Source organism: Labeo rohita, chromosome 5 (assembly GCF_022985175.1).
Source record: "Labeo rohita strain BAU-BD-2019 chromosome 5, IGBB_LRoh.1.0, whole genome shotgun sequence".
Classification (NCBI taxonomy): Eukaryota; Metazoa; Chordata; class Actinopteri; order Cypriniformes; family Cyprinidae; genus Labeo; species Labeo rohita.
The window spans coordinates 38664494-38682462 of record NC_066873.1 but is presented as its reverse complement, the minus strand read 5'-3'; the positions used below and the strand labels follow the sequence as shown (position 1 = coordinate 38682462).

General features: G+C 36.5%; 1 protein-coding gene across 2 annotated transcripts; it reads left to right on the top strand.

The window, feature by feature from the left end:
* Positions 1-10029: 10029 nt before the first annotated feature.
* LOC127165260 (uncharacterized) lies at positions 10030-17054 on the top strand. Of its 2 annotated transcripts, none has more exons than XM_051109674.1 (2): positions 10030-11225; positions 17010-17054. In XM_051109674.1, exon 1 carries the CDS (start codon positions 10314-10316, stop codon positions 11220-11222), a length of 909 nt encoding a protein of 302 aa, XP_050965631.1. In that variant the 5' UTR covers positions 10030-10313; the 3' UTR covers positions 11223-11225; positions 17010-17054. The 2 variants fall into 2 exon arrangements, with proteins under 2 accessions (XP_050965631.1, XP_050965630.1); XM_051109673.1 differs by lacking the exon at positions 17010-17054 and adding an exon at positions 14434-14478.
* The last annotated feature ends 915 nt before the right edge of the window (positions 17055-17969 follow it).

Here is a 17969-nt window from a genome sequence, read left to right as displayed (position 1 = left end):
CTGGCAACAACCCCTGTTCATATGAATCAGCCAATCAGGTTTAAGGAAATGCATCACGTGCTTCAAAACGGCCAATCATTTCCAGGCTCACCGAACGTGCCTGTTGCACTTTGTGACGTTATATGTAGTGCTTAAGTTTTAAAAATTATTTTTATTTTTAAAAAACATTTTTTAAATAAAATGTAAATGTGCTATACGTTATATGTAGTTTGCGACTGTAAGAACAAAATAAATAAATAAATAAACATTCCATAAAATTATACAATAAAAACTGCAGACTTTTTAAGCGGTTAAGTACAGACTAAAAGTATTTTAAAAGATATTCCACCTCAAAATGAAAACGCTGTTATCATTTGCTATATATTTGCTATCATTTGTTTTCGAGCTGAAATTTTTAAAGCGTGTCTAAAGTGTTATTTTCCCGATAGGCTGCATGCTGTCTTATTGTGCCAGTCACAGAGTGCAGTTAACTACTAAACATCTAAAACTAAACACGTTTCAAACTCCTCTGACATGCAAGTAGAACAAGTTCAGCTCTTTTTTTTTACAGTGTATGTATGCTATGGGTTTTGCTGGCACATTTCAAGGCGGCAGGATTTGGTTGGTGTGCCTCGGCCCCTGCTGGTAGATAACATAACTACATTATTATGTAGGCCAAAAACCATGTTTTGTCCATTGATAGACATTCAAAAGTAGCCTGGTGTTCTGAAAATATTACATTTATTGCTAGCAACCTTATGGAAAAACAACAATTTATTTATTTATTTATTTAAATAAATTAATAGTTTTAATGCAGCAAGGATGGATTCAACTGATCAAAAGTGCCAGTAAAGACATTTATGTGCTAAATCCTAATTAAATGTATCATGATTTCCACAAAAATATTAAGCTGCACAACTGTTTTCAACATCGGTAATAATAACAAATGTTTTTTGAGCACCAAATCAGCATATTAGAATGATTTCTGTACAGTAATGGCTGCTAAAAATTAAATTTAGTCATCAAATTATATCAAAACATGCAAATTGGAAACCATCATTTGAAATGATAATAATATTTCACAAAATTATTGTTTTTATTGTATTTTATAATGACCAATTGCAGCCTTGGTGAGCTTAAGAGACGTCTTAGTGATAAAAAATCTTACAGACCTCAAACTTTTGAACAGTAGTTTAACACCAGACGTCTGCAGATGGATACATCACTGATAGTGCTGATTCCAATTCAAGTGATGCGATCTGCATATTTTAGCAGTAGCCTGAGGGTCTTAGCAGATGTGCAGTATTTAGTGATCAGGGAGAAGAAAACCCTGAGGTCTGTCAGCACTCACAGATATGAGGTCTGACAGGTAGATGTTTGTGCGTCATAAAGACTTTGTCCTGTTTATCGGAAAGGCTGATCCGCTGGCAGATGGATGGAGTGATGTTTGGCATGGAGATGCTGTGGTCTGATTGTGTTGAATGGAGAGCTGGAAACCACAAACAGCATCCAGACGTACGTGCCAGGGGAGCCCAGGTGTTTCAGGACATAGAGGAGGATGCTTCAGGCTATGGCACTCTCTAACTGTCAGTTAAATGCTTCCTCATAAACAGACATTTCATATCGATGAAGTTTTGTAGTGATAAATACCATTAATAATGAAACCGCCTTTTGTTTCATGTTCGTTTGACCTTTTTGACTTAAAAAGCAGGATTTGTTTAAGACCTGCCAACATCATTATCCGTGTGCCATAAAAACCAAAGCTAATTCTACACTAAAAATAAGTGGCATAAACAAATACAAGCAAAGGTCACTTGAGACATAGAAGTAGTACACAGATTTAAGAATAGCAGACATGAATTCTTAATAGACAAAATCAAGAGCACTATTTTGATCCCTGAAATTTGCTTATGTACTTTTTGGATTTGCTAATGTGGTAATGGCATGTTTTTGTTCATAATACTGTACTATGACAATACTGTGGTTTTTGGATATATACCATGGTAATGCTATGTTATAGCATAAATGTATTTTTTTTAATGATTTTTTTTTTATTATTATTATTTTGTTAATTGAAAAAAATAAGAATGCAAATAAATTACTTTACTTCAGTGAAAACAAAAGTACCAAAGAACATCTTGTGTGTCACTTAAAATTGAATGTATTTTTTAATGTTTTTTTTTTAATTAAAAAATAAAAATGTAAATAAATTACTTAAAAAATTAGCATATAAATATTTTGTTTACATAAAACACATTTAAAAAATAAAATTAAACAATTTATTTTTAAGTTAACAAATAAACATACATTTAAATATTTTTTTCAATTAAATTGCATTAAAATTAAAATATATAAAAATTACCATTTTAAATGAATAAATTAATATACATTTAAATATTATTTAATTTAAGTAAAAATTGGCCAGTTTGTATATGCCATTTCCCAGTTCCTAATTCATTTGAATGAAAAAATGTTTTTTAAATAAAATAAATAATGTAAATGTAAGTATTGACATAACATTTGATTGCTTTATTTTTTTTATTAAAAAATAAAAATGTAAATGAGTTAATTTTAAAATTAGCAAATAAATATGTTGTTTACATAAAACACATTTAGAAAATAAAATTAAACAATTTTTTAAATTAACAAATAAAGAGACAGTTAAATGTTTGTATTCAATTAAATTGCATTAAAATTAAAATACAATCAAACTTACCCTTTTAAATTGATACATTAATAGACATTTAAATATTGTTATTTAATTTAAACAAAAAATGGCTAGTTTGCCACTTCATAAATCAATTAGTGAACACTTAAATTAATTTTTGAATATTAAATATTAATTTTAAATAAAATAAACGTAAGTATTACAATTATATTTGATTGCTTTATTTTTGTTGTACTCCCAGTTCTCCATTGTCTTTTGGCATTTGTTGTACACCAACACAGAAAATCTGACAACCAAGTTGATAAAATAATGACAGCTTACCAGTTGAAAACAAAAGTACCAAAGAACATCTTACTGACATGACGTGTCTGAGAGTTAGTGATGTGAAAGAGGGCGTTACAGTAAGGTTTGACAGATCATGTAAAGTTAGAGAATTGGTTTAGCACTGACTTTCACCGTAAGCACCGCTGATATCCACTAATTTGGATCCAGTGACAGCTACGGCTGAGTCACTGTGTCTTTGACGTGCTCTTGCCGCGCACCCCAATTCTGTCAAATATCGTTGAGAACTTGTATGTTTTTTTCACATTAATTCTTTGATGCCTGGTGGTAGCATTAAGCTGGGCTGCAGAGCACCACTTTGATTTCTTATTAGCAGTTTGCCTCTAACTTTAGCGCACACACACACACACACACACACACACACACACACACAACTATATTTTGTCTTGTTAGCAGGGTTTTAAAGCTGAGCCGATAATCACATTATATCCTGCTTCTGTTATTTAGACAGTCTGTAATTATAGTTTTGCATGTTACTCTAAAAACCCACCAAACAGTAAATTTGCATTTTGTATCTGTTTATGAGAAAGGAAATGACACAGTTTATAGGTTGCCGAGTGCAAGATCAAAAGCTGCTTTAAACGAAACTGATCAGTCATAATTTATTCCTTAAGATATTCAGTCAAGCACTGCAAACAGCCTCCATCTCGAAGGAAATAAATCTGTGTGATCTTGAAATATCTCGCTCTGTTTGACTGGAGGTGTCTCTTTGTGAAAGATTGAGCTAAGTGTGGATGTCTGTAGAAACTGTCTAGTGTCTTCTTTGATCATGAATGTTTGCTGCCTACGACTGTCACCTTTTCTTTCTTTGACAGATTTTAGCAAGCTAATTGACTAGTGTACAGTGCTTTTTGCAGGTAACGTTAGGCAGGCATTCTTGGACATGCCGTTTAAAAATTGCAAAGAGACAACAGTTAAGTTAACAATATCAAGGTCACAGTTTCATACCGATTAACATGTATAGCTTGTGCGCATTGCAAAGCGTCTGCCAAATGTATGAATGTAAATGTACTTTCAACTACAAGGAACATTTGCAGAAATAGAGATGAAAAGAGCAGGTGCATATCAATGCTGTATGTGTTGCCATACACATTAACAATGTTTTTTTTTCTTTTCCAGCCACATGATGGCAGGAGATGTGTTAACATACATACATGCAAGTGGCCAAAAATATAGAAAGAAAAAGACACTTCCATGAGTCATTGCCTAACAGTGACACCTTTGGAAAGTACACCAGATAATATTTCAATTCTTTAACTTTTTTTTCCAGTGGAAAGAAAATTTTTTAATTTTTGTCATTTAAAGTCAAAATCTATAGCTTTGCTTTTGCTGCAGCTTCGAAAACTCATTAATGTTTGACACCATTGGTTCTTATGTGATCGTCTGCTACGCAGCAAGTGTGAATATGCGTTAGTGTGAGTTAAATTGAAATATTTTACTCACAAGCAATCATATAACTTCAGAGGACTTGAAATATAGTCTCCATCATATGAACTATATAATTTGCAGTGTTTCCCCTACCATTATATTAGGGGGGGCGCCCTGACCTTGAAGGTCAAGTTAATTTTATTTTCAATATAGCACCAGATTACAACAGAAGTCATTTAAGGTTACCTTTCCTATAGAACAGGTCCATACAGGTCTATAATCTTTTATTAAACAAACTAAATAACCTTATGGTATTTTTCTTACTTACACAACAGCATGTCATTTCTGTCTCTACATGGACGCACGTCTATAATTTCTCCTCCGCATAAACACTGATGGGATTGCGAGTCCATTCATAAAAACGGAATTTACTCTATAGCGTGGAATGCCAAGGAATTCTGCGATTTTTGGATAAATAAATCAAAAGTTGGTCTGTCACTTAATTTGAATTGCGATATGCACTAGTGTCTGTGAATACTGAAACTTAAATATGAATCCTGCATGTTCTGTTTGCCTCTGTATGTATGAATGAATGACAGAGACGCGGTTTTGTTTACTACATAAGTACTGAAGCACGTGTGACGCTCACTGTGATTTTCAGCCTCTGCGCCTCACTATATGACAACATGAACACATAAACTTAATCTAGCTTTGAGAGTCACTTCATGTGAATTTTACTGATTCATCTGAGAAAACTAGCATCATATACTGTATACCATCAAAATAAAAGTACAGTTTAAAATGTAACAGAAATATATATGTCTTGTATTACTTTTGTACAGTAAAATGTAGGTCTTTTTATATTCCTATTTCTGCCAAATTTAAATGAAACAATTAAATGATAAAAATAAATATCACTACAGGATTAACCACTTAATTGTAGAGAAAAGTACTACAATTATTATTAAAGGGGTCATCGGATGCCCATTTTCCACAAGTTGATATGATTCTTTAGGGTCTTAATGAAAAGTCTATAATATACTTTGGTTAAAAATTCTCAATGGTAGTGTAAAACAACACCCTTTTTACCTTGTCAAAATGAGCTCTGCAAAAATCATCCCATTCTGAGGGATTGTTCCTTTAAATGCAAATGAGCTCTGCTCACCCCGCCCCTGTCTTCTCTCTGTGGAGTGACCAGCTGCTCCAAGAGATTGTTTACTTTAGCCGCATTTAGTGTGTTTAGCCACGAAACTTGCTAACTAGCACGTTATTAGGAAAGGTGATTGCAGAGATTCATAAAAAAACCCCTTATACTCACTTCTGCTGTAGGTGAAGCTGGATCACGAATGATTTGCGTGAACATAGAAGCATTTATGTAGATCGGGAGGCGCATTCCCTTCACAAACAAATGTAATTCATGTTCATTATTACATCTAGCAACACAACACCTCAGTCGCTCAATCTGAGATATTCTTGTCTAACTTACATCCCTGCCCCGGCATCTAAACAATGGAGGTCAGACTGTGACAGATGATCTGAGGTAAGACACTTACGTCAATCAACTATCGTGGGAGCGGCCTCTGTGGGTGTGACGCCACACCGACAGGCATCTGAGAATGGCTCGATTTGAAAAAGGGGATATTATTTTTACAGATTAATTGAAAATCACTGCATGGATTTTTATCATTATAGGGGAGATTTGTACATACACTGCCAACACACATTAATGTTCAAACAACATGTAAAAGTAAAATTTGCATCCGATGACCTCTTTAAAACTTTTTAAACTAAATATTCACACAATTTTCTTCCATGTTTTAACAGCAAACCTTTACAAAAAACCTTTATTTGGCAAAAAAAATAAAAAAATAAAATGGTTTAATTTTCATTTGATTAAAAAAATTAATGCCTTCATTTGATTATCAGAAAAATGTAATTAGATTTCTGGGGAAAAAAGAAAAAGATTGTGGGGCCCTGAAATAAATGTTTTCGTTATTACACAGAGAGTACAGTACAGAATAAAAAGTACCCCCCAAAGCTGTAAACCTAGGGGAAATACTGATTTGTCTATGCTTTTTGGAGCTTGACAGCCTGTGGTCACTTTCTACTGTCATTATATGCAAAACGACAGCCCCATCTAATGAGAAAACATGAATAGGCTTGAATTTTGTATATATTTCATGTAAGAATTCCTGAAAATTTGCCACATTGTAAAATATATTTGCAAACTGCATGCTGTTTTGGCAAAAACACAGAAGCGACATTTTAGTCTCGTTTTGTCAAAGATATTTGAAAATATTTGTCCATACATTCACATGGAAAATAATAAAATCTTATTTTTTTCATCACTTGGAATGATTGCAAGAACATATTCACAATTTGTTGTCACTTCAAGGCCTTCTGGATCTCAAAGCTTTTGAGTGGCCTGCTGGCATAAAGAATATTTATCATTCCATCATTTTCTGTTCATACTCTGTTCATTTCTTTTACCATAACAGTGGGGCATAAACAGATTGTACAATGCAAAATGGCCACCAATATACCAAAATGTAAAATAGTTATGAATTGTAATGAGACTGTTTTGGCAAAAGAGCAGAAGCAAAATGTCTCATATTGTAATAGGGATTTGGAAACATAAAGGTGAGTAAGTGCTGAGAATATTTTCTTTTTCTTTTCTTTCCTTTTCTTTTCTTTCCTTTCCTTTTTTTTTTTTTATAATTAATGCTAGTTCTCGCATTTCCTGTAAAGCCTGAACAGAGCAGAAAATGATTCAGTAAATAGTCTTTAAACCAGCAGGACGCTCAGAAAGTCTTGAGATCCAGGGGACCTTGAAGTGAAAACAAAGAAAATGCAAATGTTCTTGTTATGATTCCAAGTGATGAAAAAATAAGGTAACTTAATTAAATTTTCACGTGAATGAATGCAAATAAACATGTTTCAAAGCTCAAATAACATGCATGCTGTGATGAAGCCTTTGACTAGATGCATAAAAGACATTTAGAGACAGCCAAACAGCAAAAACTTTTTCCTAAGAAAGTTTTTCCTCACTATTACTAAACGTTTTCTCACTAACGTTACAAGTTTGGCATCTGTAATCCTTTTTTATGTCTTTGCAATTGCAAGAAATCTTTTATGCTGACAATGTAGTTGTTTACCTAATAAAAATACAGTAAAAACAGTAATACTGTGAAATCTTATTACAATTAAAAATAGTGATGTTCAGTTCTGTTCACTAATTTAAAAATGACTCTTCTTTTTTAATATAATATAAATGTCTTGAGATTCAAGAGAACTTGAAGTAAAAACAAAGAGTGAAAACTCTGCTGAATAAAAAACAGCTAAAACCAGCTTAAAGGATTAGTTCACTTCTAGAACAAAAATTTATAGATAATGTACTCACCCCCTTGTCATCCAAGAGATGTTCATGTCTCTCTTTCTTCAGTAGTAAAGAAATTATGTTTTTTTGAAGAAAACATTTCAGGTTCTCTCTCCATAAGGTAATGGAATTATGGTGCCCAAAAATTTGAACTTTAAAAATCCAGTTTAAATGCAGCTTCAAGGGGCTCTAAACTTTCCTAGCCGTGGAAGAAGGGTCTTATCTGCCAAAACGATTGGTTATTTTCTAAAAAAAAAAAAAAAAAAAAATTTACAATTTATATACTTTTTAACCTCAAACGCTCGTCTTGTCTAGCTCTAAGTGAACTGTTTCTTTCCGGTCATGACAGTTAGGGTACGTCTAAAAACTCCCGTCTGATTTTCTCCTCCATCTTCAAAATCGTCCTACATGCTGTTTTACCTTTTTTTTTTTTTTTTTTGTAAAGTGTGTTTGATCTTCTAAGCATATTAATTTTGTAAACACTTGGTCGGTACTTCAGCAGCGATGTAGGACGATTTTGAAGTTGGATGAGAAAATAAGATGGGTGTTTTCAGACGTACCCTAACTGTGATGAGCGGGAAAAAACAGTTCACACGGAGCTAGACAAGATGAGCTTTTGATGTTAAACAGTATATAAACTGTAAAAAATTAATAAATAAATAAATAACCGATCGTTTCGCTAGATAAGACCCTTGAAGCTGCATTTAAACTGCATTTTGGAAGTTCAAACTCACGGACACCACAGAAGTCCATTACATGGAGAGAAATCTGAAATGTTCTTTTTGTCTGAAGAAAGACAGACATGATATCTTGGATGACAAAGAGGTGAGTACATTTTCTGTAAATTTTTATTTTTGTTCTGGAAGTGAACTAATCCTTTAAGCTGGTTGGCTGGTTTTAGCTGGTCATAGCTGGTCAGCAGGCTGGTTTTAGAGGGGTTTAAGCCTCTTCCTTAGCTGGTCAGGCTGGGAGACCAGCTAAAACCAGCTACTTCTAGCTTAACCCAGCTAAGGTCCAGCGTAGGCTGTCATCATTTAAAGTGATGAAAAAATATGGTAGGCAACTTAATTAAATTTTCATGTGAATGAAAGCAAATAAACATGTTTCAGTGCTCAAATAACATGCATGCTGTGATGAAGCCTTTGATTAGGTGCTTGAAAGAAATCTCTAGATTTCACTACCTGAAGAGGCATCGCATGCACGCAAATTAATTATGCAACTAATCTCATATAAAATGTTTATAGGAGACCAGTAAGCACAGTGTTATTTTTTTAAAATGCCATGCATCTCTTCAGTGCTAGCTGTGACAGTCTTAGAAAGCTGTAGAAGCTTTGGAAGCGACTGAGCGCTGTATCTGCTGCGTCAACCAGCAGCCACCAAGAATAAAACCATTGCAGGTGAGTCTGAAACTGGCATGACAGCTAGGGCTGACTGGAGAGCAGGTAAAGTAGTTGCAAACTCTAATGCTGATCATCATCACTAAGATGTTATAACGTCAAACTCCAGGCCTCTAAAATAACATTGTTTGTCTTGTGGCAGTTGCGTGTAGTTATTGCAAGGTGTGTAATGGGGAACAATGAGGACTGTGGTGGGAGATGGTGCATTCTGACAACAAGCCTGAAGGAGATTTCAGACCTACACTCCCTCCGGAGCGCTGGATTTCTGCAGAGAGCTTGGCAAACAGTGGTGTGAGGTCAGTCTGCCTGAGCCAAGTGTTTGGCTGGATTTTCTGCAGATACACCTTGGAAAGCTAGCAAATGATTCAAGGTAACAGGGCCAGAATGGGCCTGGGGAGGTTGTTAAAGGACTTTACAGGGTCACACCAAATCAGTTTTTGTCTTTATGAGCTTTATACATTTTTTGGCTGAATATGCTCACTAATAACTGGTTAGAGCAGTGGATTTAAAAGGGGGTCTAGAGACCTCTGGGGTTGTAGGAGGAAAAAGTTAAGAGAAAAATTCTGAAAACAGCTCATGATATTAAATATACAAAAGTGTATGAATGAAATTGTACAAATGTGAATTCAACCACCACCAATTTGCCAAAATGTGAAAGAGTTATGAATTCTAATGATACACAAGAGCAACATTTTGGTCTTGTTTTGTCATATGGATGTGGAAAAATGAGGGTGAGTAAATGCTGAGAACATTTTCTTTTGTATAATTAATGCCAGTTCTCACAGTTCCTGTGAAACCTGTTCTGGTTAAATAAATGAACAGAGTATAAACAGAATGTGATTCAGTAACGATAATCTTTACGTCGACAGGACACTTTTATTTATTTAAATAAACACGCTTAGAGTTTGAGCTCCGTCGAGTTAATTTCTTATTGTCTGTTTTTCAATTCAAAATCAATTTTATACACAATCATTCTTGTTTCTTATAACGTGTGAATATACCCTATTGTATTCTACAACTAAAACATCCGGATTGCTTTGTTATCACTAGTTTTGTTTTGATTTCCGGAGTCGCTAGCTTATAGCCCGTTAGCAGCACCAGCGTGGTTGCCGCTAATCCTGCTTGCATTGTTTACACACTGCTTACACACATTTCCATTGTTTACTCACTGTTACTTGCTTTAATGGCGAATTTGTGTCCACCTTTGAGTGCAGGTGAGGACACGTTCGAGCTGCACTCGTTGCAGCTCGAGCTGGAGGCCGTGGAGAAGCAGATCCAGGAGCTGTTGGTGCGGCAGACGGAGCTGAGAGAGCGGAGGGCCGCTCTGGAGTCCTCCCGGGTGAGTATACAGCGTGATACTAACACTCTGACCACCTCTACTCCGTGTGCTTCTCTGCACAGCTCCCGTGCACCCTGGACGCGATCTTCCCAGATGTCCTTCACTCCGGCGCCGGGACACCACGGACCCTGGGTGCAGCAGCAGCGGAAGACGCGAGCCAGGCCCCGGCCGAGGACCTCGCCCCCTCCGCCGCCTCCGGTCTTCGAGATCTCCACCCGGAACCGCTTCGCTCCCCTCCGCGAGACGGAACGCGACGCTGTGATCGTCGGAGACTCCATTGTCCGGTACGTACGTGCTACTTTAGCTAAAGGTAAAGTCCACACCCACTGTTTTCCTGGTGCTCGCGTTCTCGATGTTTCTGCGCAGATACCCGCGATCCTGAAGGACGGCGAGAGCGTCGGCGCGATCGTCCTGCACGCGGGGGTGAACGACACCAGGCTGCGGCAGACGGAGGTTCTGAAGAGGGACTTCAGCAGCCTGATCGAGACGGTTCGCAGCACGTCGCCCACGACGAGGATCATCGTGTCAGGACCCCTTCCCACGTATCGACGTGGGCACGAAAGGTTCAGTAGACTTCTTGCTCTAAATGAATGGTTATTGACATGGTGTAAAGAACAGAAACTGCTCTTTGTTAATAATTGGAATCTTTTCTGGGAGCGTCCTAGGCTTTTCCGTGCTGATGGCCTGCACCCCAGCAGAGTCGGAGCGGAGCTGCTGTCGGACAACATCTCCAGGACGCTACGCTCCATTTGACTAGTGAGTACATTCTTATATGATTGCTACGATGGCTTTTGTTCTGAACGCTTAAATGATAGTAGTTGCACTGTCCAATCTATAAAGACTGTGTCTGTTCCTCGAATAGTGAGGTCAAAACGTAAATTTAATGTAGGATCTAGAAAAAATCTGATCGTAATTAAACCAGAAAAAAGCAAAATACACGAACAGAAACCATTTTTAAAGCTTGGGCTCCTAAACATTAGATCACTTGCACCCAAAGCAGTTATTGTGAATGAAATGATCACAGATAATAGTTTTGATGTACTCTGCTTAACTGAAACCTGGCTAAAACCTAATGATTATATTAGTCTAAATGAGTCTACTCCACTAAACTACTACTATAAGCATGAGCCCCGTCAGAGTGGTCGTGGTGGTGGTGTGCAACAATATATAGTGATATTTTCAATGTTACTCAGAAAACAGGATACAGGTTTAATTCATTTGAAATACTTTTGCTTAATGTTACTCTGCCAGATATGCAAAAGAAATCTCTCCTATCTCTTGTTTTAGCTACTGTGTATAGACCGCCAGGGCCATATACAGATTTCCTAAAAGAATTTGCAGAATTCCTTTCGGAACTATTGGTTAATTTTGATAAAGTGCTAATTGTCGGAGATTTTAACATTCACGTTGATAATACAAATGATGCGTTAGGACTTGCGTTTACTGACCTAATAAACTCTTTTGGAGTTAAGCAAAATGTCACTGGGCCCACTCATCGTTTTAATCATACGCTAGATTTAATTATATCGCATGGAATTGATCTTACTGATATAGATATCGTACCTCAAAGTGATGATGTTTCTGACCATTTCCTTGTATCGTGCATGCTGCGTATCACTGATATTAACTGTAGGGCTCCGCGTTATCGTCTTGGCAGAACTATTGTTCCAGCCACCAAAGATAGATTCACAAATAACCTGCCTGATTTATCTCAACTGCTCTGTGTACCCCTTAATACACAGGATCTAGACAAAATGACTAGCAATATGGGCACCATCTTCTCCGATACGTTAGAAGCTGTTGCCCCCATCAAATTGAAAAAGTTAGAGAAAAACGTATTGCACCATGGTACAATAGTAATACCCAATCCCAAAAAAGAAACTCGCAATCTTGAGCGCAAATGGAGAAAAACTAACTTGGAAGTTTTTAGAATTGCATGGAAAAACTGTATGTCCAGATACAGACAGGCTTTAAAAGCTGCTAGGGCTGAGCATTTCCGCGAACTCATAGAAAATAACCAAAACAATCCAAGGTTTTTATTTAGCACAGTGGCTAGATTAACAAATAACCAGACACCACCTGAGCTAAATATTCCTTTACAGTTTAATAGCAATGACTTTATGAATTTCTTCACTGATAAAATAGATAACATCAGAAATACAATAACCAATGTAGATTATACTGCATCTAATATGTCAACTTCTTTCGTCGCACCCAAAGAAAAACTGCAGTACTTTACCGCTATAGGACAGGAAGAGTTAAATAAACTCATCACTGTGTCTAAACCAACAACATGCCTATTAGATCCCGTACCCACTAAATTACTAAAAGAATTGTTACCTGTGGCAGAAGAACCGCTTCTCAATATTATCAACTCATCGTTATCTTTAGGTCACGTCCCTAAACCATTCAAGCTGGCGGTTATTAAGCCTCTTATTAAGAAACCACAGCTAGACCCTAGTGAACTGGCAAATTATAGACCCATTTCTAATCTTCCATTTATGTCTAAAATTTTAGAGAAAGTTATATGTGCTCAACTGTGCTCATTCTTGCAAAAAAATAATATCTATGAAGAATTTCAGTCAGGCTTCAGGCCCCATCACAGCACAGAAACTGCACTTGTTAAAATCACTAATGACTTGCTTCTTGCGTCAGACCAAGGCTGCATCTCACTGCTAGTTTTACTTGATCTTAGTGCTGCGTTTGACACTATAGATCATGACATACTAATAGATCGACTACAAAATTATGCAGGTATCCAAGGGCAGGCTTTAAAATGGTTTAGATCCTACCTGTCTGATCGCTACCACTTTGTTTATTTAAATGGGGAGTCATCTCAGTTATCACCAGTAAAGTATGGAGTGCCACAAGGATCTGTTCTAGGTCCTCTACTATTTTCAATATACATGCTGCCCCTTGGTAATATTATTAGAAAACACGGGATTAGTTTCCATTGTTATGCTGATGATACTCAACTATATATCTCAACAAGACCAGATGAAACTTCTGAATTATCAAAGTTAACAGAGTGCGTTAAAAATGTAAAAGATTGGATGACCAACAATTTTCTGCTATTAAATTCAGATAAGACAGAGATATTACTTATTGGACCTAAAAACAATACACAGAATCTTTTGACTTACAATTTACAACTAGACGGATGTACTGTTACTTCCACTACAGTCAAAAGCCTGGGTGTTATATTAGACAGCAACTTGTCTTTTGAAAATCATATTTCTCATGTTACAAAAACAGCATTCTTCCATCTTAGAAACATTGCCAAGCTGCGAAACATGTTACCTGTTTCTGATGCAGAAAAGCTAGTTCACGCATTCATGACCTCTAGACTGGACTATTGTAATGCACTATTAGGTGGTTGTCCTGCATCTTCAATAAACAAGCTACAGATAGTCCAAAATGCAGCTGCTAGAGTCCTTACCAGGTCAAGAAAATATGATCATATTACCCCAATTTTAAAGTCTCTGCACTGGCTGCCTATTAGGTTCCGCATCAGCTACAAAATAGCACTTCTTACCTATAAGGCACTTAACGGTTTAGCTCCTGCGTACCTAACTAGTCTTCTACCACGCTACAATCCATCACGCTCCCTAAGGTCACAAAACTCTGGACTGTTGGTAGTACCTAGGATAGCAAAGTCCACTAAAGGAGGTAGAGCTTTTTCACATTTGGCACCCAAACTCTGGAACAGCCTTCCTGATAACGTTCGGGGTTCAGACACACTCTCTCTATTTAAATCTAGATTAAAGACACATCTTTTAGCCAAGCATTCAAATAATGCATCTCATAAACTTTTTCTGCAGCTATATCTGATCAAATGTTCATTTTAATCTTTTAGCTCTGGTTTAACAAACCTTCCTTTTCTTAGTTTGAACAGCAGCTACGCTAATTATGTTCCTATTTGTTCTCTGTTTTTGCCATGGGATTGACATCCCATGGTAACTAGGAATTCACAAGCTCCAGTGTGGATCCAGAACACTTAAGAAAAGATGATGCCAACCCTTCAGAGGACTTCAGATGATGCCAACCCTGATGCCAACCCTGAAAACATACAGCACTACCAAATTCTGCTACAAATTTATAGTGTTCTTTGTCTGTTTGATTACGTCATTAATTGATCTTTACCAGACATCTCTACCATATGTACATCAAGCTACTACTACATATATAGTAAAAATGTCAATTTGGTGTAAAAGCTGCTTTTGTTCGGTCACCTGTACCTGTGAGGGTGTTCAGATGCACAGTACGATAGAGCAAAATATAGACGGTAAGCAGCAGAGACTGCACTTTTGGTTGTTGTCCAAGTGTTGTGTCTGGACTCCATGAGGTTTGCAATACACGGACTTGAAATATTTTTAGCAGAAGCATTTTAAAAACCTCTATATAGGTATTTTGCATTAGGCAAATGTAGCACCTGACATTTCAATGGCATTTCAAAGTCAACTGAACACTCAAATAAGACCTACAGGATGTGAACTGTTCTCTACTTTTATTTTCTGTTGATATATACATATATAAAAAATAAGGGCATATGTACAATGGTAATAAATATCAACTTTTTGTACAAGCAAAATAAGTTACTTAACATAATTACCTAAAAAAAAGAAAAAAAAAAAACATAACAGCAAGATTTTTTTGAAAGATATCTCAAATTGCAAGAAAAGAGAATTTCGTAATACAAAAACTCACAAAGTAACAGCAGATTTAAAGCCACGTGAGATGAAATGAACCGAGATGACCGTATTTTTTTTTCTAATCAAGCAGGAAATACTGGTCAGTACAAAAAAGCCATGATGCAACAAGCATATGCAACACTTCTGGTCGCTCAGTGAAATTAGACAGGCTTATCAAAGCGATTAGTGAAATTAAGAACGGTGAAATCTCTCAAATTCGAGAGAGTCAGAAGCCCACCCTGAGAAGTCCTGGCAGAAAGGATTGGGTTCTTGTTAATCTGACATTTCTCAGCATTCTTTTTAGTACAAAGATCTTTTCTGGCAAGTGTAAACTTCGCTCTTATGCAGTGCGGCGCACACTAGATTGTAGACTAGAAAAGAGCCGATGACAGAATGGAAAGCCGCTTGAGAAAATCGTAAAGCTCTCATGCCACAAAGAATAGCATTCCACCAAAACAAGAGTAGTAGTAACAAAGATTTCAGACAACACTTCTGAGTTCTGTGCAATGGACAAATTCCAAAACATAAAATAGAGAATAAAAAGAAATGAAAAAACAGGAAACAGAAGAAACATGTCTGTGCTGCGTTTGACACTATAGATCATGACATACTAATAGATCGACTACAAAATTATGCAGGTATCCAAGGGCAGGCTTTAAAATGGTTTAGATCCTACCTGTCTGATCGCTACCACTTTGTTTATTTAAATGGGGAGTCATCTCAGTTATCACCAGTAAAGTATGGAGTGCCACAAGGATCTGTTCTAGGTCCTCTACTATTTTCAATATACATGCTGCCCCTTGGTAATATTATTAGAAAACACGGGATTAGTTTCCATTGTTATGCTGATGATACTCAACTATATATCTCAACAAGACCAGATGAAACTTCTGAATTATCAAAGTTAACAGAGTGCGTTAAAAATGTAAAAGATTGGATGACCAACAATTTTCTGCTATTAAATTCAGATAAGACAGAGATATTACTTATTGGACCTAAAAACAATACACAGAATCTTTTGACTTACAATTTACAACTAGACGGATGTACTGTTACTTCCACTACAGTCAAAAGCCTGGGTGTTATATTAGACAGCAACTTGTCTTTTGAAAATCATATTTCTCATGTTACAAAAACAGCATTCTTCCATCTTAGAAACATTGCCAAGCTGCGAAACATGTTACCTGTTTCTGATGCAGAAAAGCTAGTTCACGCATTCATGACCTCTAGACTGGACTATTGTAATGCACTATTAGGTGGTTGTCCTGCATCTTCAATAAACAAGCTACAGATAGTCCAAAATGCAGCTGCTAGAGTCCTTACCAGGTCAAGAAAATATGATCATATTACCCCAATTTTAAAGTCTCTGCACTGGCTGCCTATTAGGTTCCGCATCAGCTACAAAATAGCACTTCTTACCTATAAGGCACTTAACGGTTTAGCTCCTGCCTACCTAACTAGTCTTCTACCACGCTACAATCCATCACGCTCCCTAAGGTCACAAAACTCTGGACTGTTGGTAGTACCTAGGATAGCAAAGTCCACTAAAGGAGGTAGAGCTTTTTCACATTTGGCACCCAAACTCTGGAACAGCCTTCCTGATAACGTTCGGGGTTCAGACACACTCTCTCTATTTAAATCTAGATTAAAGACACATCTTTTTAGCCAAGCATTCAAATAATGCATCTCATAAACTTTTTCTGCAGCTATATCTGATCAAATGTTCATTTTAATCTTTTAGCTCTGGTTTAACAAACCTTCCTTTTCTTAGTTTGAACAGCAGCTACGCTAATTATGTTCCTATTTGTTCTCTGTTTTTGCCATGGGATTGACATCCCATGGTAACTAGGAATTCACAAGCTCCAGTGTGGATCCAGAACACTTAAGAAAAGATGATGCCAACCCTTCAGAGGACTTCAGATGATGCCAACCCTGATGCCAACCCTGAAAACATACAGCACTACCAAATTCTGCTACAAATTTATAGTGTTCTTTGTCTGTTTGATTACGTCATTAATTGATCTTTACCAGACATCTCTACCATATGTACATCAAGCTACTACTACATATATAGTAAAAATGTCAATTTGGTGTAAAGCTGCTTTGCAACGATATGTATCGTGAAAAGCGCTATACAAATAAATTTGAATTGAATTGAATTGAATTATCAGTTGAAAACAATTGTACTGCTTCATTTTTTTCAGGATTCTTTGATGAATAGAAAGTTCAAAAGAACAGCATTTATTTGAAATAGAAAAAGTAACATTATAAATGTCTTTAGTGCAACTTTGATCAAGTTAACGTGTCCTTTCTGAATAAAATGATTAATTCCTTCCAAAAAAGACATGAAAGTGTATTGTATATATCAGTGGTGGTTAGAAAAAAGCTTAGAGAGCAAATATTTTTCAGATAATGGCTCTATCTCCTTTTATAGACGGCTGTGAATAGGAGGCCCAGCTGTGTAGACCGTGATGATGCACTCAGTCCAGACCGCTGATGTCTAACACACAGCTGTGGCTTCTGCGTGTGCGGCACGTGGCTGTTCGGTCACCTGTACCTGTGAGGGTGTTCAGATGCACAGTACGATAGAGCAAAATATAGACGGTAAGCAGCAGAGACTGCACTTTTGGTTGTTGTCCAAGTGTTGTGTCTGGACTCCATGAGGTTTGCAATACACGGACTTGAAATATTTTTAGCAGAAGCATTTTAAAAACCTCTATATAGGTATTTTGCATTAGGCAAATGTAGCACCTGACATTTCAATGGCATTTCAAAGTCAACTGAACACTCAAATAAGACCTACAGGATG

What these genes read in the sequence shown, in the direction of transcription:
- LOC127165260 (XM_051109674.1), top strand. Translation starts at nt 10,314, where the DNA reads ATGGCGAATTTGTGTCCACCTTTGAGTGCAGGTGAGGACACGTTCGAG.